The sequence below is a fragment of the Porites lutea genome, chromosome 8, assembly GCF_958299795.1.
Source record: "Porites lutea chromosome 8, jaPorLute2.1, whole genome shotgun sequence".
Taxonomy (NCBI): Eukaryota; Metazoa; Cnidaria; class Anthozoa; order Scleractinia; family Poritidae; genus Porites; species Porites lutea.
In genome coordinates, this window is record NC_133208.1 from 23684474 (window position 1) to 23706215 (window position 21742).

The following is a 21742-nucleotide window of genomic DNA, read 5'->3' on the forward strand; positions in this document are numbered from 1 at the left end:
TTGTGTTGTTTTTGCTTTAGATTGTTTGTGGGCCTTGGTTACTTTTTTTGGGTGGGTGGGGAAAGATCCGCCATTCAAACATTTTTTAGGTTAACATTTTTATCGTTTATTTTCGGAGGTATTTCAAATTGAAACGAGTAAACTCTGCTGACAAGGTCAAGTGCATAGTTTTCCGCGGCAAATGTTCTCGCTAATTGTCCCATCTGTTTCTAGATTTCCGCCAAATGAGTGCCCAGACAGTGTTCTCAGCTCTAGACTATTTGAAGCGTTGGAGCAGAGCGAGGGCTCACAGCCTGGCAGTTAAAACTCAATTGCTTTCATCAAAGGGACGTGCTGCTGCATCCATATCAGGTACGATTATGTACTCTTTCGCAGAGAAATGCACTTTTATCCCATATGTATCTTGTATTGAAGAATCGAGGCCTATTTTGGAGGCATTTACGTCAGTCATCGGAACAAACCAGTGCTTACTTCTGCCCACCTATTTGCATTAACCGAATGATTTTTGACAACGGGGCTTTTTTCATCTTGTTCTTTGTGAACATGCCAATCAATCCAATAATTTCAATTTGGTTTTTTGTGACATTACACTTCTTTACTCTAGTGTTTGTTATCATATTTGACTACCACACGTTTATGGTTTCAATTCCCGCAGTCTCAAGGGCCTTCTGGGGTCTTTGGTTCCTCTTCTCTTTCCACCGCGAAATCCGCTATTATTTGCTTCAAAGACCCTCCTCAAATTCTCGCAGATCCCAAAAGACAGGCTCTTTTTCTAATAATTCCAAGTGATGTTCCATTTGTAGGATTTCTAACTCATTATCATTATCATTATCACATTATCGTCATCAGTATCAGTATCAGTATCAGTATCTGTATCGGAAGCAGTATTAGTATTAACACACCAACACTATCACTATCACCATAATCATTCTCATCGTCTTTAAAATTTTTATTGTAATTACTATTCTTTGTCTTCTAAAGAAATTCTGGATGAGCACAAGTCAGTAGAAAATTTTCTCGAAAAGATTCCACAGGTAAATATTTTAAATGCGTTTACGTCACCGCTTATTTTATACATTTGCAGTTAAGAAAAGATTATTTCTTTTGTGACCAATTAACTTTGTTGCGATTCCAATTTTTCTTCTTTTTTTATTCTGCCTGTGCGATCTTCTTTTCGTTTAGGATGTCTTGGCTTATGCGTCGTTTCACTGCAAGGCTTATGCTCGAGCACTGATGCACTTTGAAGCCTTCATTTCAAGCCAAAAAAAGGATATACAGCAACACCTAGGATTTATTCAGAAGCTGTACATAGCTCTAGATGAGCCTGATGGCGTAGCGGGTGTAGCAGCGAGCAGAAAACGACAGCCGACTCTGCATGAACAGATTCTAGATCAGAAAAGTTCTGGTAGGGCAAATAATTCTCCGACTTGTGAGATTTCTGTAGACTGCGAACAAAGTGGTTTTTCTTAGGTTGGCGCCCTGTAATTTTTGCATCTCCCCGCGCGTTCTACGCATATTATCCCGATAATACAAAATTTACTTGTAATAACCAGAGGTTACGGAGTGCGGGCGATAACGATCGTAGGTCAAAACGCTTTTGCTCCATCAATGTGCTAGTGTTCTTTGCGTAAGCTTCACGTGAGAAGTAGTCAAAACACGCGTGATCAGATTACGTGTGATAGAAGGTCCAAACGCGCATGATCCAATTGCGTTCTTTGCATTCCATTCATTCATTCCAAACGAATGCTGACAACACACAGGCGACTCCTTGTCGCCCGCAACTACAAACGAGAAACTGCAATACAGTGGGAAAAAAAATCCGGTGGAAGCTCTCGTAAGTGGACATCCTTGGGACACGGAAAAGGTACCCGTAACTGAAGCTGGTCGCCACTTACCGGGATGTAAAAATATCAGAAAAAAGGGGTCTGGTGAAGGCGGTCAGAATTAGAGCTGTCCGCTTACGAGAGTGTCCGTTATGAGTGCTTCCCATGTTGACATAAAGTGAACAGCCCTTTTGGCAAGTTTTCATTATTACATGCGTTTTTGTCATACTCTATTTCGTTTTAGGTGATTTTTACTTTCATAGAGTCCTAAAATGTGACGTCATAAGAAATTAATTTGCGAAATTATGGGATTTGTTGCGATATTATAAAAGAGCAATATTTAAAAGGCCTACATGCCAAAATTAGCATTCCAGGGCAATTAATAGCCCAGTTATGCTCTGATGACTCCATACAAATCCTTCTAAATCTGACTCGGTTCTTGTATAGAGCCATCAGAGCAAAGCGGGGCTAGTATCTCCGAGACAATTTGCCGAACAATGTTAGTTTTTGGCAAGTAGACCTTTAAGATGTTGTTCTTTTAATATGTCACAATAAATTGCATAATTTTTATGACGTCATCTTTTTAGGGCTCGATTGTTAACTTTTTTAATTTTATTATTATTATTACTATTATAATAATATTCGAAATGAATTGTTTTAATTGAAATGAAATGCTCTTAATTTAAATAATTTTTGTTTAATGAAATAATTTTTTTTGCTAATCAAAACTAAGTGTTTTTTTTAACGAAAGGAATTGTTAATAGTGTTTTGACGAAAAAGTTTTTTTTTTTAAAGTGAATTAATTGTAAATAGGATTTTAATTGTTTGTATGTTATCTATAAAATATATGTTATTATTATGTTTATTCTAGGAAAACTCTGTGATGCTTCAGCTCGTTACGAAAGAGCAATCCAAGAAGAACCAAATGAGATTGGACATCACAAGGTGACTGATTGTAACTTTAGTTCTTTTATGGGAGAATTAATATTGACAAAAGCGTCTTGTCACGCTATAAACCAAACAGGAGTTCCAGTCTTCACTGATGTGTAATCTTTGTTTTAGAAGAGATAAAAAAGTCCCGGAGAATTGTTGGTCAATAATCGTTGAATATTTTTAGAGTTCTTAACGCCAGTTTGTGTATAGTTATGTTTTATTTCAAATAATTTATGTATTAATTTTGTCTTTGGTATTGATCGTATTTTCCTTTGTTTGAAAATTATTATCGTACTCCAAACCAAACTACCCCTTCTTTGAAATTTCGTTACTTACTGTGATTCAACAAAATAACAGGTCTCACAATCTTAGAGGTTTAATCTAACTGAAAGCTAATTTCTCTACAGCGTAGCTACATCCCCTCCTTCCCGCGTTGGGTTAAATTCGGTTCCTAATCTTGGGTGAGGGTCATCTTCGTAAATACCGGTACTTTATATTCATAACTTTTGGCTCATGGGAAAAACGCAGCATGTGAAAACTTGGTTCACTGGAAGACACGACAAGATAAGTTGGTCAGCTCTTTTACAACCTTGCGGCTTTATTGGCGATAATTTCTCTTTGTTATTCCATGACCAGGGTCTGTTGCAGTGTCTCATTGATCTGGGTCAAGTCACCACGGCGCTTATTCATGTGGATGGCGTCGTCACACGAAGGTTTGCTATCACTGAACACTGTGTTTAGTCCAACTTATTAAAAGACCGTGAGAGACCAATCAGGTTATGCGCTTATTTGATTGACATTTTTGTCTTATTTCGTGAGTTGAATGTTGCGACCTCATAAAATTATCATTTCCAATTTTACGATCGTTACGATGTTAGTAATGATGATAATTGTAATGATAATGGTGAATGTCATACCCAACTTCAATGCTTCTTAGTGAATTAGAGGGTATTACTCATGCGTAACTTTTGAGGAACGACAAAAATATCCAATGTTAATAGCTAAGTATCCAGACCGAAATAGACCATATTTGCACCGACTGGATACATTGTTCTGATTGAAAAATATTGGCTCCTTTTTAATGTTACGTTGCATTTAGATCTGAATGGGAGCGATCGTTGAATGCGTACCGTGTGGAGGCCTCCTGGAGGCTGGGACAGTGGGACTCATTGGAGAGTTACCTGAAACTGGTATGACTTATAACACGACCTTTTCTTCTTCCTAGCAATTCATGCTCTTCTATATAGCCTGTAATAGTCCATTCAACCTTAGGGGACACTCTCATTGGCAGAGAGCAAAAGCAACAAAGTTTTACCAAGACGACATAAGAAAGGACCTTTTCAGGGGATTATCCTGCTTATTCACCATTCTCATATAGACCATAGAGCACCTTCAATGGAGGACAAAAATCCTTTGGACGGTTATTGAAAACCTTCCTTTCACATCTGTAACTTATCAAATATTCAGATGTAGCATAACATGCACTTCTCTAACCGCTTGGCTACCGCGAATTGCTCTCCCCTTCCCCCCTCCAAACAATGTTGGGATGAACAAACACTTTTAGGACAGGGTAAAGTGTACAGGGGTGCACAAACTACAACACTTCTTGGGGACGAAGGGGAAAGAGGGAAAATTGTGTTAATTGTCCTAAGAAATTTGTCCTCCATTTTTGTTTACCTCCCCCACCCCCTCCCCTCATATTTTGCGATGTGTCTTAACGACTGTGATACCCACGAGAAATCGAAAACAATGGTTATGCAAATTTTAGGGGGTACACGAGGTGGGTAATGGTCTATTAACAAATGGTGAATAGCAAGCTCCAGAAACGGTCATTATTTCTTGTTTTTTTCGAGGATGTCACTTTACGGATCCTTCAAATGTTTGGAAACCCAAACCCCAACCCTCTTCTCAATCTCCGCTTGTTGGTATAAGCAGCGTGTTTTTTAAACAGAGCAGAGATTAAATGTAGTTTACAATTCACACTGTTGTTGCAATTCTCAACTTTTATTTCCTTGCCATTTTGTCAATAGGAAAGAGGTGTTGGTGACTGGGATGTTGGTTTGGGACGAATTTTGGTAGCTGTAAAAGAAAAGGTTAGATCTCACTGATTGTAGATTATATATATTAGTATCAGCGTTACGGGATGGGTCAAGGCAATGCCTTTCTGAACGCAAAAGGTCAACGATTCTGATACCACTACTAAATAAAACTTTCTTTTTTCACGTTTATACTCAGTGACTGTAGTTGGTCATTGAACATTCGACACTTTAGAACGAAAAGGAAACTGGGGCGAGTTAACTTCGCAAAGACTTCTGGGACTGTTACTCCGGACGGCGCGTACCCAGTAACGATCCCAGAAGTCTTTGCGAAAATTAACTCGACCCAGTCTCCTCGTTTCTTAAGTGTCAAATATTAACCGTTGTCAATACTTAAACAGCAACAACCTCTGTTGTTGATATTTGTCCTAGAATGAGGCTGAATTTCGACACCAGTTGAAGGTTGTTCGTAGTCAGCAGATGGGCTTCCTGTCTGCTGCAAGCATGGAGTCTGGTTCCTACCAACGGGGATACGAGCATATTGTCAGGTACCCTTTAGTGTAAACGTCGCGAAAACACAAAAGATAATTTTGCCGGGGCTTGTCTCTTTTTGTGTTGGACGCTGCTGTCAATCCGTTAAGACGCCATATTGTTGCAAGGCAGAGGTCCGATATGTCCAAGATTATATAGACTGTCGAATCAGCTTTGGTTGAGTAAAAACTATCGCGTTTAGTTCAAACAGATTCAGCATTATAATCAATGTTGGGTGATGAACGGGCTAACAATGTTGGATTGTGTTGGACCAATGTCGTTAGATGAAGTTGAACAACCAATGTTTGATAATGTTGGATCAATAACATTAGGTGATGTGACATTAACAAATAAAGCGATTATTGGACCAAGAAGTGGTGGATAATGTTGAACTAGCACTGTCGGGTTGACTTGGGTAACGTTGTACCAACAATTTTGAGTGATGTTGGACCGAAAATGTTGGGTGATGTTGGAGCAACAATGTTCAGTGGATGATGAAACTCTTGCTTTAAGCCTGTTTCTTATTCTTAATTTGATTATTACGAGTGTTTTTATGAAGCCAAGCCTGTCATTTATCCTTTTAGATTTTGAAAGCTAATTTTATTTTTTTTGTTTTCTTTTTATCTTCCTCTAAAGGCTTCACATGTTACGCGAGCTAGAGGAAGCTGTACAGAGGCAGTTTCAAGTGTCAGATGCTGCTGCTCCTACAACAACAGGTGTGGCTAAAGACTGGGAGTCACGTTTGCACATCTCACAGGTTAGAACAATTCTCGAATATAATGCCATTAGGCCTAGCTTATAATTATAGGGTTGTTTTAAGCCTGGTTCTCATATGCCGCCGATGCACCTTCGACGTGGCCGCCGGTACTGCCTGGGATACTGTTCCCATATAAGAACAGAAGTAGCCGTCAACATTGGTCATCCCAGTATTTATCGCCGGCATGCCTGCGAAGTTAACTCGAGTTCAACTTCGCAGGCATGCCCATGCGGGCGGTAAAGCTCTGTGATGGCTCTAGTTGCCGGCGGCTCATTTTCTCATTCGTCCGGGTAATAGCTCAGACGGTACCGGCGGCTACGTCGCAGATACATCGGCGGCATATGAGAACCAGACTTTACTAGTTATCGGTCTGTAACAGGTATCTATCAGGCTGTAAAATGACGATAATTAAGTGAAGCTTATAAAACGACGTCATGTTTTTTTTTAGCTCTGTATCATGTGTTAGTTCTTGATTGATTGATTGTATCTTTTATTGCTCGTGCTGGATGACTCGGTTGGATTCGTTAAGAGTTGTTTCTTTCTTCTTTTCTTTGACCCGAGTATCTTGTTTCCGATTTACTAATACAGTTGTGCGAAGATGTAAACTTGGAGTTTGTCATCTTTCTTTAGACATCTTTCCGTACAAGGGAGCCAATCCTGAGTTTGAGACGCATCGTTCTGAAACTCTTACAAAGGTAATTGAGTTTGTTTTTCTTTATTGTTGGCATTCTCCTGCGCTGTCTGCATGTATTATCTTCATCTCCCTAGCCCGTATTAGAGAGGAGCCGCATTAGAGAAGAGGGTTATTCAAAACTGAGGAAAAAACCCTTTTCACGTTATTTCATACACGGTATCCCAGAAAACACAATGTAGGATGTCAACATCACTGTTTAAGGAACCCTGTCTTTCACCCAACCGTACATCAACAAAAGAACACGCAAAAAAAAACATTGTTTACAAGCAGGGTGAATGTTTTGTGTAACGTATCAAATAACAGTTTTTTGGGGGAGGGGGGCGTATCAATCAAAGGGGCTTAGTAAATTTTTTGATTGTTCAGGGGTTGGAGGAAGGGGGGGGGGGGGCTGATTGAGGGCAGGGTGCTCATTACAGGAATTGCGGTATTTAGCTATTTGTTAAGCTTGACTGAAATCAGTTTGCAGAAGGAAGTGCCTAATTAAGACAAGACTTCTTTTACCTGGTACATTTCTAGCTCAGAGGAGCTGCAGAAAGAACAAGGAAAAAGCTGGTTGCAGAGCGCCAAAGCGGCCAGGGCGTAAGTATTGTCTACTCGCTTTAATCATGTTATAATTAAGCGAAATAAAGAACGGGGAGGATAAAAAAATAATAAAAATGAAGTCAACAAGAATTGACCCAAAACAAGCTTAACCGGCTTAAAATTCTGACCGGAGGCATATCATTTAGCTATTTAAGATTCAGTGTAAGACTCCTGGGGTTCAAGTCTGACGAGCTGATTATTCAGTAGCCTGGTACAGACGTTAGGATAGTGTAAATTTGTGGGCAAAATGAATAGTGAAATATGTTCACTTCTCTTCATGCTGTCCCTATTATCTGATTGTTGCAAAAGCCTTACCATTTACCCAGTCTGTTTAGCGCGCTAAAAATGGACTCAGTACATATTTCTGGTAGGAGAATGATCTTACCATTATTCTGAATGTACGCCGAAACGTCTTGGAGCGATCTTTGAAATAAGTTTGTGTGTCATTCCTTTTTCCTACAGGGCAGGTCACGTGCAAACAGCAGATAGTTCTCTACTAAGTGCCAGTGCATTCTCCTTACCAAGTCTGTGCATTGAAAGAGCTAAATGGATGGCAAGTCAGGTAGCGATCATAAAATGAACCCAGTAATAATAATACGCTCACTGCGAGTTTCGGTTGACAGGGTGATGAAATATGAACCTAGTATATGGCCTCGCTTTCCATGAGTTCTCCGTAGCTCAGTGTATAGAGTGCCTCCCCGGTGTTTGGGAGGTCATAGGTTCCCTTTCTGTCGGGGACTCAGATTTTTTTCTTTGTCTCACGCTCGTGACATGCTGATTATTTCATCTACACAGGATAAACACATCAAACCTCGTATAAAACATACAGACCTTGCGATTTGTTATACCTCCCGCGTATTTCTTTGCCCTTATTTATGTCCCCATGTTTGTTTTGTCCGTTCAGGGCGATGTTCATCAGGCACTTATCAGTCTACAAAGAGCAGTGAGGTAGGGATTATCGTCGTCTTCATCATCGTGATCATGATCGTCACAATTATCGTGATGTATTGTGTTTTTTTTGTGATTTAGTTACGTGTTGGTTTGTTCTTTATTCATTGTAGTGAAAAATGGCCTGACGGTGTTAAAAAGATGGCCAGCAGTGGTGGTGCAGAGAGATTTATCCACGCGAAGGTTCGTATTGTTTTGAGTACTATTTTCGTCGGCCTTTTTTCCCAAGGAGGTGTAATAAGCGTCGTATGTTTAATTTTGTGTTTTTTCTCATAAGTGCTGCTAGTTGCTTATGAAATTTGTTAGGGTGAGTTACCTTTGACTTTTGTGATACTTTTGTGACATTCATTCATTTAGGCAGCGTTCACACGTGGTGCCCGGTCACGGTGTCCAAGTACGGTACCCACTGGGCACCAATGTGAACACACTCTTTTTTCAAGCATACCCACGCTAGAATTCGGGCACGGTGCCGGTGCCCAAGTGCAAGGTCTCGATCTTGTGCTGGGGCACAGAAGTGGACACCGGGTCCCTGTGTGCAGCAATTTTTGTAACTTCCGGGCATTCCACTGCTTTGTTCTCGCTGCTCAGTTTATGTTTCAAAATGGCGTCTGACAGGGCGAAATGGGATAACTATGTACACAGTCAGTCACATATCAGGTACTCAAAGTGTGAACACAACACCATTTGGTGCCGGTACCCAGGCACTGGTTCCCAAGCACCAAATGTGGACAGCACCTAAGAGTTACATAACTGGTACTTAAGGTGTGAACACAACACAGTTTTGTGCCGGTACCCAGTCACTGGTTCTCGGGGACCAAGTGTGAACAGTGCCTTACACATTCGTTTATTTTTCCGATTTCAGGCACTGCTTCTTATAGGCAGGTGGATGGAAGAAACAGCTTATTATGAACCCAACAGGGTCATCCAGCAGTACAAGGTAGTACTTCTGTGACTCGCAAGCCGTTAACACCAGAGACTGAGTCCTTTACTAAGAAGTGCGCGCGAGTGAACAAGCGTCATTTTGGCAGGAAAACTCGATAACCTTTACTATTATTCAACCGGATTTAGCGAGGAGACTAGTGACGAAAACAAGTTATTAAATGTTAAACGTTTTGTCATTTTGCGTTTGAGAGAGGACTTAACATTCTACACTAAAATAATCGTGTTAACTTTACTGGTGAAAAAAGTAAAATGAAGCCTTCCGAGATGCATGATAATGAGTCAAATCACGTCCTCAGGTCTCTGTTAACCCTTGAAGTCCCAATAGTGACCAATATCAATTTTCTCCTAACGATATCCATAGATTGTCAAGAGATAAGGTTATGAGAATTAGTGAAATGATCACCAAAAAGAGAAATAACGCCTTGATCTTTTATCAAATTCTCTGAATACATTCTTAAAGAAAATGTATGGAGATCAGAATTGGTATGTGGATATTGGTAAAGTGTTAAATCGTAAGGGTGGCGACATCAATTGGCTCCTGAGAATATCGATGAGTAATGCAGAGAAAAGAGATCATGAGAACTGATAAAAATGTTAATTTAAATTAGTTTTAAATTCCTTAAAGAAATGTACGCAGATCAGTCTGGAATTTTGTTTGAGCTTGTTTGGACCGGAAATATAAGGTCGTAATTAAGGGTTGGTGACATAAACGGGCTAGTTGAAAGGCAAGGTACAACTGTACTTTCAATAATAAAATCAGTTCAAACTTCCTTGATTAGGTCCTGTTCTTTTTAGTTAGAATTTCACTACGTTTTTTTCTCTGACAGGAAGTAACAACTCTACACAGCAACTGGGAAAATGGTCATTTTTATTTAGGAAAGTATTACGACAAGTTAATGGCAAACTGTACCGACGGAGAAGAAAAATCCAGCAAACTTTCTGTGTAAGAACTCTTCTTTCAACGATTATCTCTCTTACTTGTGCACATGGTCAATGCAAGCAGTAAAGAGAAGTGTGACGTCACGTTACCGTGGAAACAAATTTCTGGATCTTGACAGCCATTTACATTCCAGAAATTGTGGTACCATGGCAACGTGATGTAACGACTTTTCCTCTGTATTTCTTCGGGTTCTGTACCATCTCATGCCCAACGCGCACTCGTGGAATAATTGTTAATTAATGAAGACCAAAACGCATTGCAATTGGGGCTTTTGAACACGGTTTGTCCTAATAGTTTTCACGTTTTTTTACCATAATTTAAAATAACACTGACTTTAAGGGTTTCTCTGGATGGTCACGAAACTGGGATTTTCTAATTCCGTCGTTTTACTCTACCCCCGAATTTATTCTCTTTGCAGTGACTTCATTCCGTTCGTTCTGAAGCATTACGGTCAGTCTCTTCAGTTTGGTAACAAGTTCATTTACCAGTCAATGCCGCGCCTTCTGACCATTTGGTTGGACTTTGGTGCCACTGTCTCCGACCAAGGTAAAGGAAGATTCCCCCTCCCCCACCAACACCCTCTTCCCCTCCTCATTCATGAGCTGATAAGGTAGCTCCGCGTAAGTATTCCTCACCCTGTCCGGCATTGTAAAGATGAAGCCGCGGAAGTGACTCAAGTGGGTGGTAGCGTTTCTTGGTGCAGTGGAACCTCGATATAGCGATATACCATTACTGGGGTAAAGAAAATCGTTAGTTTTACCGAGGTTTTCGTTATATAGGGGTTCGTTATGTCGATGTTCCCCTGTACTTGCTGGGTTCGGAATTAAGTGAAGCAGGAAAGAGGCTTGGATTGCGTTTGTGGTCAAGGGAAGTATGTTTTAAGAACTTGAACAATTACAGACCAATTCGCGTTGTTCATTTTAAAATAGAATAATGTGTCAAATGCTCTGTACTCTTGCAAACGTTGTACATTGTGCTAGTTTAAGAGAAATGCTGGCCCTATTCTGTGATAATAGAGAATGTTAGCATTGACAACGAGTGCGACGTTGACAACGTTTTTACCCATTGAGCACATCCGTTCTGTGCAACTGCGCATTCTCAACTCATTAGGGACTTAATGGCACGGCGAAGTTGCATTGTCTCTTTATTCAACTATAAACCTGTAGATAATCAATACAAATGCAGCATGTTTCCTAGCTAAACCTTTGACTTTGTTTTAAGACGCCTTGTTGTTTGCTTTAGCTGCTAAGTTAAAGAACTCTACCAAAAAAGGATACTACTCTACACGTAAATGAATTCTGCCATGTAATATTACTTTTAGGTCGCCAAACGAAATCTTCTGACAGAGGAGGAAAACGCCAAAAGTTAGCCGATTTTAATGAGGTCTGTAATTTATTCCAGCGATATTTGCTTACATTGTTATGAATGAGAACTGTCTTAATACGTTAGTGTTTTACTTCAATTCAAATTGCCTTAGGTTATAATCATCATCGCCATCATCGTCATCATTACCGTTATCGTCATCATCATCGCTGTCATCGTCGTCATCATCATCATCGTCGTCGTCATTAACTTATCTCACGTTTAGTATATTTTCTCTTAACGTAATAGATTATGGCAGAGTTGACCAATAAACTTCCTCCGTACCAGTTTCTCACGGCCTTCTCTCTGCTCATCTCACGTATTTGTCATGCGAATCAGACTGTCTTCAATCAACTCGAGGTAAGATTTTCAGTGTAAGCTTACTAAAAAAATGGAATCTAATATCTTTGCCTTCATTCCATAGCTTTGCACGTTGGCTCAATCCTTTCGTTCGTTATCTCTGCACTTCTCTTACACAATGATTTTCATGCCAAGTCAATATTGTTTAGCGACTACGGTACGCTTCGCCCCAAGTTGAGGCAAAATGTGCAGGAAAATATTGTGAATATGAAAAAAGAACTTATCCATGATATCTCACATGTAACGCAAAGGCTTCTAATTTTCAGCGTCCGTTGCAATCCATTGTTGAGGTTAAGCTTTCCAAATTTTTATCCGCTCTTTCAATTCCTGCTTGAATCATTTATTCAGAAACTAATGTTTTTTTTTTTAATTTATTTTTTATTTTGGTATTCTCATATTGTTTATCACTTGAGCAATTATGGAAAAAAGATTATTTTCATGCGGATCTTCAACCTCTCAACACTTCTCCTTACCCTTTGTCCATTGCCAGGAAATCATCGCCAAACTTTTGATTACATACCCTCAACAAGCAATGTGGATGATGATGGCTGTTTCGAAGGTAAACATCAGGCCTGCGTTGCTGGCGGTTATTTTGGTGTGTGTCTTTCTTTTGTGGTTCACCCCCTCCCCCAGTTTTGACTACGCCTGTTAGCCAGAAGTGGGTGTTTTTCTCACCAAATTTTCGGGCAAATCGTCTCTATGAAAATATAGACGCTTAGCAATCCAAATTTGGTAGCATCGAGGCGTATTTATAGGGAAAAGGCCCACTTCCGGTTGATTTACGTCGTTCTTCCTTTTCTTAAGACCCCTAATGCTGTCAAATGCATGACTAAAATTTATATTTCCAAACTAAAAACATTTATAAAATTGTTTTGATTTATGTTATAACAGGGTGTATGATTACTTATTGGGAGGGTTTTTTTTTTGGTAAAAAACGGGTACGTTTCTTGGATAACCGAAATCAGTTTAGCAGCATTTTGAAGAGAAAATGACAAGTTTACAACGTTTCTTTTCTTTAATTAAAATTAATATTAATATAAAATTGCACTTTATAATGCATTTTGGGTAAATACCCTATCATCGATTTGAAATTCATAGTTACAAAATTTTCGTTAAGCAATTCATATACATTATGTTTTCGGCGAAAACGACAAAACGACCAAAGAAATATGCAGTTGGTGATAAAAAGTCTTCACATGCTGTTTGGAAAATAAGTACACAAAAGCCAAATCACGCCACAATAGTCAAATTTCATGTCGTCAGTAGTCTGAAATGAAAAACGAACCAGTGTAGTGTTAGTGAATTATTGAAAGTTCCTTTATATCATCACGAACAGACATGCCCAAATCCTTCGATTGGGAGGTACATGAAACAACACTGGGTCGAGAAACCATCTCTTGCGAACATTTTTTCGAGCCTCAAAAAGTGAAGGAATAATGCGTTGATCCAGAAACTCAAACCCAAGCCAAACGTGCAATCAGACTCGATTCACGCGAAGCTTTTCTATTAGGACATCTGTATAATAATCAAGCATACACGGCGAATGCCGTCTACTGAGTTCATATCTCAACTCTTTTTCACTCTTAATAAAATGTTAGAAATGACGAAAAACGTTACTTTGTAGCAATCGCCTGAAGTTATCTCCACGATTTTTCACAAACGTTTTTAAGAAGATTGAAACTACTCAGTAGTCAGAGGTGAAATTGCATTTAAAAACCGCTTCGATTTCTGCAGCTAACGGCCGAACATAAAAATTGTCCAGTTTTTACTGTATTTCTAACAATAAAAACTTTATCCCTTCGATAACGCACTTAAAAACCTAAACAGCTCTAACATTGAGGTGGCTATTGGAGAAAAAACCTCTTGAGGAGGAGTGCCGAGAAATGCGTCTGCAAGTAAGATAGGTAATAATGTGTCATTTCGTTGCTATGACAACTCCGATGTCATTGTAACTCCGATCATAACAAATTTGTATCTTTATCTAATACAGCTTCGTAATTTGTGCTCAAAATTGTTATGCATCGACCCTGAAAGACCCCATCGAGCCACCTGAATCTCCCTGTTATGCGAATAAGGTACCGTCAATAAGGTATTGCAAAATTTTTGAAACCGTATTTTTTTTCACCCGGATTCGGGTAAAAAAAGCATAGTGGGCTGCGGTTTCTGTTAGGGGATTCATTTGATTGGTTTGGACACGGAAGGCCGATTTGTTTTAAAAAAAATTGCATTTAAAAAACCTGGATTCGTGTGGGCGGGACCTAAGTGAATGAGAACGCGAATGCTGTTTCAGAACTTACCTTTAAACAATTAGTTATTTTTCTGTTGCTCAAGTTTTGCCAGTCGATCCTTTATAAAACCCCGATAAGGAGAGATGAGAACTCTCATTGGATATGGCTTTGTTGGCCATCCCACTCTTGATCTTCGTCGCTGCATCTTTCGCTTTCTCCTCCTTCGTTTATTCACCTGCTTTAGACGAATAACTTTCATTTTAAACTAAACAGCATAGAATTACGTGAAGTGAATTGTTAAGAGAAAAAACTCATGTCACCTTTACTGAACTCTGTGTTCTTTAGTATTTTCAAAGATCTACTTAGGCTGTTTTAGTTGCTTACTTTGGCCACTGCAGTGCCCTTTGCAGTTGAGGAAAGTGCAGTCTTTTGGGAGTGTTGACTGGTCACAGGGCTCTTTTCAGAAGCAGTTCTCTCCGCAGGCATGGACTTTCCTGAAATGAGTTGGATATGGCAAAGTGTAAATATATAGGACGTACTGATCGCGAAAAACTTTAAAATCCCGCTTTACGGACGGACACGAACTGATGTTGCGGTAAGGAGCTATTGGAGGAGCAGGTATCTGCGCAGTTGGCTTGTGCGCGGCTTTCTATGCTGAGGTCCCGATTTCGACTCGTAGTTTTGACCTTAGGGCCTTTCCTTTCCTTAGTTACTGTAAACTTCCGAAAATAAGCCCCTCGAAATATAAGCCCCCCGAACTCGTAAAGCAAAAAACGCTCCGTTAAATCGCCCCACCGAATATAAGTCCCTCCGGGGGCTTGTACTTAGAAGTTGTCCTCAAATACAAAGCAAAACAAAGCAAAAACGGTAAATTTCTTTCCAACTATAAGGCTAGCCCAATCGATTTTGAAACGTAAATTTCCCTCCGTAGATAAGCCCCTCCAAAAATAAGCCCCTCAAAAAGGGCCTTTGAAAAATATAAGCCCCTGGGCTTATTTTCGGAATTTTACGGTAGCTTTCAGTGGCCTTAGATTCCGGTAAAACGGAGCACTTATGGAGAAGGGGCCGGGGGGGTGGGGGGGGGGGGGGGGGGGCGGCAGGTTGGTTAGTGCGATGAAAACTGTTTCGAGCTACGGACTTGAATCAGGGAAAAATAAGGACGATTTACCTCGTTTCTCCTTTATTACCGCCGTGTTGCCTTCATTATTTGACGTGAGGTTCTCAGTAGCGCCTGCTTCCAGTGACTTCGAGTTTTTCTGATGAGACTTTTGAGCGATAAGTGACAGTGCCGGTTCGAAAAGTGACTGGAGTGAAGATAGCGATTCGGTGGAGCCAGAGTGATTTTCCTGCACAGCCGGCCTTGGCATTTCACAGTCAGACTCTACAGGTGAAGACTGGCCACAAGGTTTCAGGTCAGCGTTCAGGAACGACGTGTAAGAAGACGACTGCGTCATTGCGGTTGGAGTTAGCGGCAAGTTTATAGGAATGGGCTCTGGAATTTCAATAACACAGGATTTTGCTGTAAAGTGTTTAGAAGGGATTGTGACTGCCACTATAGGCATTACAGTGGACGAGTTAGCAACTGGGTTTATCAGACTCTCTTCCTGTGGGATTCCGACCTCAGGATCTTTGCGGCTGCAGCACCTCTTACATCTCTTTCTGTGGAGAGACAATGTAAAGGATAAAGAGTTTACACGAGATGACAACATATCATCATTATCATGACCGTCACCCTTATCGTCATCGTCATCGTCATCGCCATCATTATCATCATCATCCTCATCCTCATCTTCATCCTCACCCGGCCTGTCCGTATAATCTCTCATATGGTGATCCTACCTATCACGTAAACGTGGTCAAATTAAAGAGAGATTATGTGGGCAGGTGGGTTACGTTACGTACTTGGTGTCCCCCACCTCCATATAAACAGGCCCTCGGTACCAGAATGGGCTTTTGAAGGAGGACAAAAACACTATGCTAAAGCGCAAGAAACACATTGTGCCAGGACGAAAAGGGTGATGTCCTTAGATGGTCGTCATACCCCAAAACGTTTCTTGCTTCCCAGCGGGGCGGTTTTGCACCACATGACTGACCATCTGCAAAGATGCGCCGTATATGGCGAAATTTTCTTACGGTTGGTTTCACGCCGAAAGTCTGGAACTAAACCTGAGTACGTTTTACCCAAACGACAGAATGGAGCACTATACAAAAACGAAAGTCACGTAGTTTGGATCCGCTATAGAGTGATCTAGAGTACCTCTAACTTTTCCCTTGATAAATAAACAAGAAGACGTTACATGTAACTATCATACCGGAAACAGTAGACGAGTCCAGCGGCAAGGACCACCAGAAAAAATACAGCACATGACGCAATTATGATTAGATTCTTTCCAGACAACAATGTAGCGCTGGAATCATCCTCTTCTAATTTTACTGTGTGTTCAGCAGCGATGATTTGTCTTTTTCTCCGCCGACGTCTTCCTCCGTCAGGTTTATACTCCAACTGGACTGCATGCTGATTCCATCTCAGCCTGGACGGATGAAATTCCTGGATACTGTAGTCACCGTCACTGTCAGACATTGTTTCAGACTCAGTGGTCCGCGAAAAAAAATGTTCTCTGTTCAGATTTTCACGTCCGTTTAAGAGCTGGCCGTGAGTAGATGATTGGCTTGTTTTCTTCTTCTGAAAAGCTTCCACTTCTGCTTTATCAATGACACCTGCAACGGTTGCTAGAAAAAGTGTTAGAAATAAAGGAAAAAAGAAAACTGCTCCCACTTTACCGCAAGCGCCGGAAACTATGGTTTGCTCCAGAATGGAGCGAGTCTTACTGCAAATAACAGAGTTATTTCTTTGAGCTATTTGTTTGTCAGATAAGCCAGTGGCCAGTCCTGCGCTTTAAGGTCTCGTTTTCAAGAAATAACAGTTTGAGTCTCGACTACTTATGAAGAGAAAATCGTGAACGTAATGAAACGCGGAACGAAACATCACAAGCTTGCGTGTTTCTCTTCTTGCCAAAGTTGCGGGCTGACTTTCCCGGCCTTTAACAATGGTTTTGAATTGTGGCAAAATTTAACACCAACGTAGGTCTTACCTTTGCAAAGTGCACTGGAAATAAGCAAAAACAGTAGAAACAACACAGGTTTTTTTCTCTCCATTTCTCTCTCAAATAAGCGCATGTATCAAATGCTACTAAAGCATTGAAAATTTTAACAACTTACGTCACAATTATACCTTTATTGTTCGATGGCGCGCTTATTTCAGCACGCGCGTGCTGCTGTCGGTCGATGTCATGGAAACGAGGTTGGTCATCGGTAACGCGGCTTAACTTAGCTTCCTATAAATCTTCCCCACTTTTTTTAGCTGACATTCGTCTTTTTTTTTTAAACAGTCATCGTTTGCCATGAGGACAAGACGCTGTCATCAGATCTTCAACAAGGCAACGTAAGTTTTGATATTTAACAGAAAATTATCATCCTTGTTTCAACCGGTCTACATAATTGTCAATATTGTTTTTGTGTTTTCTTTCTCCCTTTCCAGCTCGCGGGATAATACCCTAAAGAAGTTCCTTGAGGTAAGTCGTTGGAATCTTCCTTTTTGTGAAGTTTAAAAAAATTGTATACTGGAAAAGAAGAACTGAAAATTGTTCCGGAATATTTCGGCTGAATCGATCAGCTATTATTATCCAAAGGTGCGTGGTTGTATAGCACTCACGTGACCTTAGGACTGTTGCATGACAAGAGAATTGTATCGTAGATATTCTTTGGCTGCAGATTCCCATCCCTGTTAACAAAGAGTCTTGTGTTAAAATCATCTCACCGAGAGAAACTAGGCGATCTGTTAATCACAATTTGCCATGTTTTTCTTTCTTTTTTAGGACGCTACAAGGCTGACAGACAACTTTCTTGATGTATGCAACAAGGATGTGCCCAAAGGTCCCTCTAAAGACAAGCTCAGTATGAGTCATGATTTTGTCGTGCTAAAGAGACTCGTATCTAACCCGTAAGTTATTACATCTGGTACTATTAAAAGTTTAAAATAGACGATATTTAACGAGCTGTGAGTCGAAATTTACTTAAATTCAATAAACGAGATGCCCGCTCCTATTCTGTGTTTTGTGATTACCTAGATTAGTTACAAAATATTTTATAATCGTTTCAGTGTGATTAGAATATAAAGTTCATTTTCTAGACAGGTCAGTGTTTAAAATTTGTGCAATTTTCACAAGGACTGCCTTATAAAGAATAATTCAACACATGAAAATCACCTACAATAAATTAATTAACAGAAGTTCACTAATGCCTTTTTGTTTTCAGAAATTTCAGTCCCATAGTTGTTCCACTCCAGTCCTCCATGACCGTCACGCTACCTTCAGGCGCCGGAAGTCACCATGACCACAATCCTTTTCCAGGCTCCTTGGCTTGTATTATTGGTTTTGAGGATACGGTCGGTTCACATTTCTTTAAAACATGTTATTGGGTTGTGATACCTTGCGTACGGTTGTCGATAGCGACAACTTTTCCTTCCTGAGAATAAGTTTATTTTATTTTCTTAACTAAATAAACAATACGTGCTTATTGATGCAAGAAAGGTGTTTCTTTTGCGTCAGCTGGTTTAAGGCCTGGAACCTAGAAATCTTAGGGGGTCGGAAATTCGGAAAACCCTTGGAAGATCCGATCGCTTGCGCGGAGCTTCCGAGCGCCCCCGAAGATTTCCCGGTTCCAGACCTCGCACCAGCTGACCGAAAAATTTAAACTGGTTGTCAAAGAAAGCACATTTTATGAAGTATATAGCGAGTGATTTTGTTGTTGTTGTTGTTGTTGTTGTTGTGACGAAAGGATACAAGTTAGATTCAAGTTTGAAACGTGGATATCACGTAACGTGGATATCAACTGTTCTTATCACTGTTTTATAGTTTATCTTAAATTTCCAGGTTATAACTTGTTTGTTTATTTACTTATCCATTCATTTTTAATTTTGAAATTTCCAGGTTGATGTATTACAGTCTCTTCAGAAACCAAAGAAGATTACTATCAAAGGCAGTGATGGCAAGACCTACACCATGATGTGCAAACCTAAGGTTATTTCTTTCAGTGATCAGCAAATTATTTTTCCTTTGAGTAAAAGTGCACACTCATGTGGGTACGATACATGACGGAGTAGTCATGGCCTCGCGCTTAAAATACCCGGAGTTTCAGTGTTCGAAAACCTCTGGCACCACTACCGCTGGATTTTTTTTCTCGGTTGCCTTAGTTTAACTTCTCAGTCATCCTTGTAAATAGCCAATTGCCTGCCTCCTGCGGGAAATGTTTAATCTCGTTATGTTCCCTTTGAAATGTTTGTTTTAATAAAGCGTTTCACATTGACGCTGGTTACAACCAACGGTTAGGGAGTGCAAGTGTGCTCAATGTGACAAATCACTCTTGCTCCAACGCTTTGCTTTGCGTAAGTTTCCTTTGTTAGAAGGTGTAAGCGCCCGTGTTCATATTACGTGTCATCAGCCTTTTTGGTTCTATACATTCCATTCACTCTCAAGTGACGTCCAAACGGCTGCGTGGGCGCATGCGTAATAGCGACCTGGCCCCAGCTGTTTAAAAGATGGGTAGGGCTATTTGATGGATAAATCTCTCTCCACTGGATAACGCAGTTGGTTTCCCTGATACTGGATAGCGCTATCCATTAACCGTGGCCTGTAGATTAGGATTACGAGCTCCTCTGGTCGCCAGCAATTTTTGAGCAAGTAGATTAGTAGAAGCAACGGTAAATCTTTGTCGTGGCAATTTTTTTTTTATCCCGCAGTGTCTTAACGTAGGGGGAAAACCTGTATATTTGTCTCTTGTAGGACGACCTTAGGAAAGACTCGAGAACGATGGAGTTCAATGCTCTTGTAAACAAGGTTCGCCATATTTTGTTTAACATGTTTTAATGCTCGGGGTCTGCTTTCGACTATGTCCCTTTTCTTTTTACTGTCTAGCTTAACATCTAAACATTTTGCCCTGAAACAGTGTCAGTAACACATATTGACCGTTGTAGATATTCGCAGGGGACGGGACGGGACACTGTCCTATTGCTTTATGGGACTGTTCTAATCTCGTACTCAGATCTTACTCTGTCTTACGCGGGAAATCTGGGTACGAGCTTAGGAATACACATGTGAAATACATGTTTTGGGGGACGGATTTTTACTCTGTTTCCTTCCCAACTCCGTACTAGCCAATGAAATCAGCGATAGCACCCACAAAATATTCCCGACACGGCACTCACTGGATTAGGGAAGGGGGGATGGGGTGGTGGGGTGGTGGGTGGTAATAGATGTGAGAACGGAGGTTATATTTTTACTTTTGTAAGAATATTAATAAACCAATGCGAGATGAACTGTTGGTACTTGAGAACCGACAAAGCTGACATGGCTTAATTCCTTCTAGTGTCTGCGAAAAGATCCGGAATCCCGTAGAAGGCAACTTCATATCCGTACTTATGTAAGTCTTTTAGTGCTGAACTTAATTTTGGAAGGGTACACACTCTAGACATCTTGCTAATGTACAGTGACTAACCCAAGATATTTGCAGAAGCAACTGTTATTTATTGTCTAACTATTAAAGGTGCGTCCTTACATAGATCTGGCTGACTCCACATTAGTGCTGGCAGCCGGTCTCGATTTCATAATCGATCATCCCAGTCAGAAATAATCGGATTAACTCAATCGGTCGATCATCGATAACAATCGGGAAAAGCTCTTAGAAGCCCACTCATTTTTCATCTGTGAACAAATCAAAGTAATTTAAACTTTTGATTTCCTTTTTTTGGAACACTCACTTTGATGCCGTGTTTCAGAACATGACAAAAACACACGAAATATATCAAAAAAGGGTTGAACCAACGGATTAAAGTGTCATCAGGATTAATTTGAAAAGACAACACACCAGTTTCAAAATGTATTTTTTATTTTTGTGGAATAATCGATTATTCATTTCCCATAATCGATTATTGCGGCACATAAGGTTTTCGATCAGCAACCGATTATAATCGATGATCGGCACACAACTACTCTAAATGGCGTTAGTTTTTGTAAAAAAAAGGTTTGCTCGAACGCACGTAAAAGGCTTTGATAACTCTCTTATTGTCTTATTATTTGATTGTGTTTTCTTTTCAGGCGGTGATTCCTTTGAATGAGGAATGTGGTCTGTTGGAATGGGTACAGAACACACATGGACTGAGAAATATTCTCACTAAAATTTACAAGTATGTGTTGGTTTTGTCTTGTTTCTTTGTTTCTACAGTGTTTCAGTTAAGTGTTTTTGTAATCGTACCGCACCAGGGGTGTTACTGACAATTATTGGACGAGGTTAAGAAGAATATCGTGATTTGTCAGTGGCGGGCAGCTCAGATCAATTATTTGAGGCAGCCGAAATCTGTGGCAAATGATCTGCGAGACACTGACAAATCGCGATATTTTGCGGCAAGCGAGTGCAGTAATTGTTTTACAATCCAATCACTGAGTTTGTTTTTTAATGAGTATATTCATGAAGCCAAGCGATCTGCCATTTCACGAAACAGCAATCTTAAGAAGGAGAAAAGGGTGGTTTCATATACGCCTGAGCAGAATGT

General features: G+C 40.2%; 2 protein-coding genes across 2 annotated transcripts in view; both read left to right on the top strand.

The window, feature by feature from the left end:
* LOC140947016 (uncharacterized) overlaps nucleotides 1-21742 on the top strand; it is a 284819-nt gene that overhangs the window by 163324 nt on the left and 99753 nt on the right. The gene's annotated exons all lie outside the window — the stretch shown is intronic.
* Nucleotides 1-21742, top strand: part of LOC140946649 (serine/threonine-protein kinase ATR-like) — a 66941-nt gene that overhangs the window by 38067 nt on the left and 7132 nt on the right. The window contains exons 34-61 of the mRNA XM_073395759.1: nucleotides 214-351; nucleotides 982-1034; nucleotides 1183-1405; nucleotides 2695-2768; nucleotides 3393-3469; nucleotides 3856-3946; nucleotides 4787-4849; nucleotides 5225-5340; nucleotides 5960-6080; nucleotides 6711-6775; nucleotides 7291-7353; nucleotides 7819-7918; nucleotides 8261-8304; nucleotides 8418-8487; nucleotides 9167-9241; nucleotides 10074-10189; nucleotides 10605-10732; nucleotides 11508-11569; nucleotides 11798-11908; nucleotides 12399-12467; nucleotides 17526-17578; nucleotides 17675-17708; nucleotides 18012-18136; nucleotides 18451-18580; nucleotides 19125-19214; nucleotides 19977-20030; nucleotides 20560-20613; nucleotides 21288-21376. Coding sequence (XP_073251860.1) covers nucleotides 214-351; nucleotides 982-1034; nucleotides 1183-1405; nucleotides 2695-2768; nucleotides 3393-3469; nucleotides 3856-3946; nucleotides 4787-4849; nucleotides 5225-5340; nucleotides 5960-6080; nucleotides 6711-6775; nucleotides 7291-7353; nucleotides 7819-7918; nucleotides 8261-8304; nucleotides 8418-8487; nucleotides 9167-9241; nucleotides 10074-10189; nucleotides 10605-10732; nucleotides 11508-11569; nucleotides 11798-11908; nucleotides 12399-12467; nucleotides 17526-17578; nucleotides 17675-17708; nucleotides 18012-18136; nucleotides 18451-18580; nucleotides 19125-19214; nucleotides 19977-20030; nucleotides 20560-20613; nucleotides 21288-21376 — 2488 coding nt within the window. The remainder of the gene's footprint in view (nucleotides 1-213; nucleotides 352-981; nucleotides 1035-1182; nucleotides 1406-2694; nucleotides 2769-3392; nucleotides 3470-3855; nucleotides 3947-4786; nucleotides 4850-5224; nucleotides 5341-5959; nucleotides 6081-6710; nucleotides 6776-7290; nucleotides 7354-7818; nucleotides 7919-8260; nucleotides 8305-8417; nucleotides 8488-9166; nucleotides 9242-10073; nucleotides 10190-10604; nucleotides 10733-11507; nucleotides 11570-11797; nucleotides 11909-12398; nucleotides 12468-17525; nucleotides 17579-17674; nucleotides 17709-18011; nucleotides 18137-18450; nucleotides 18581-19124; nucleotides 19215-19976; nucleotides 20031-20559; nucleotides 20614-21287; nucleotides 21377-21742) is intronic.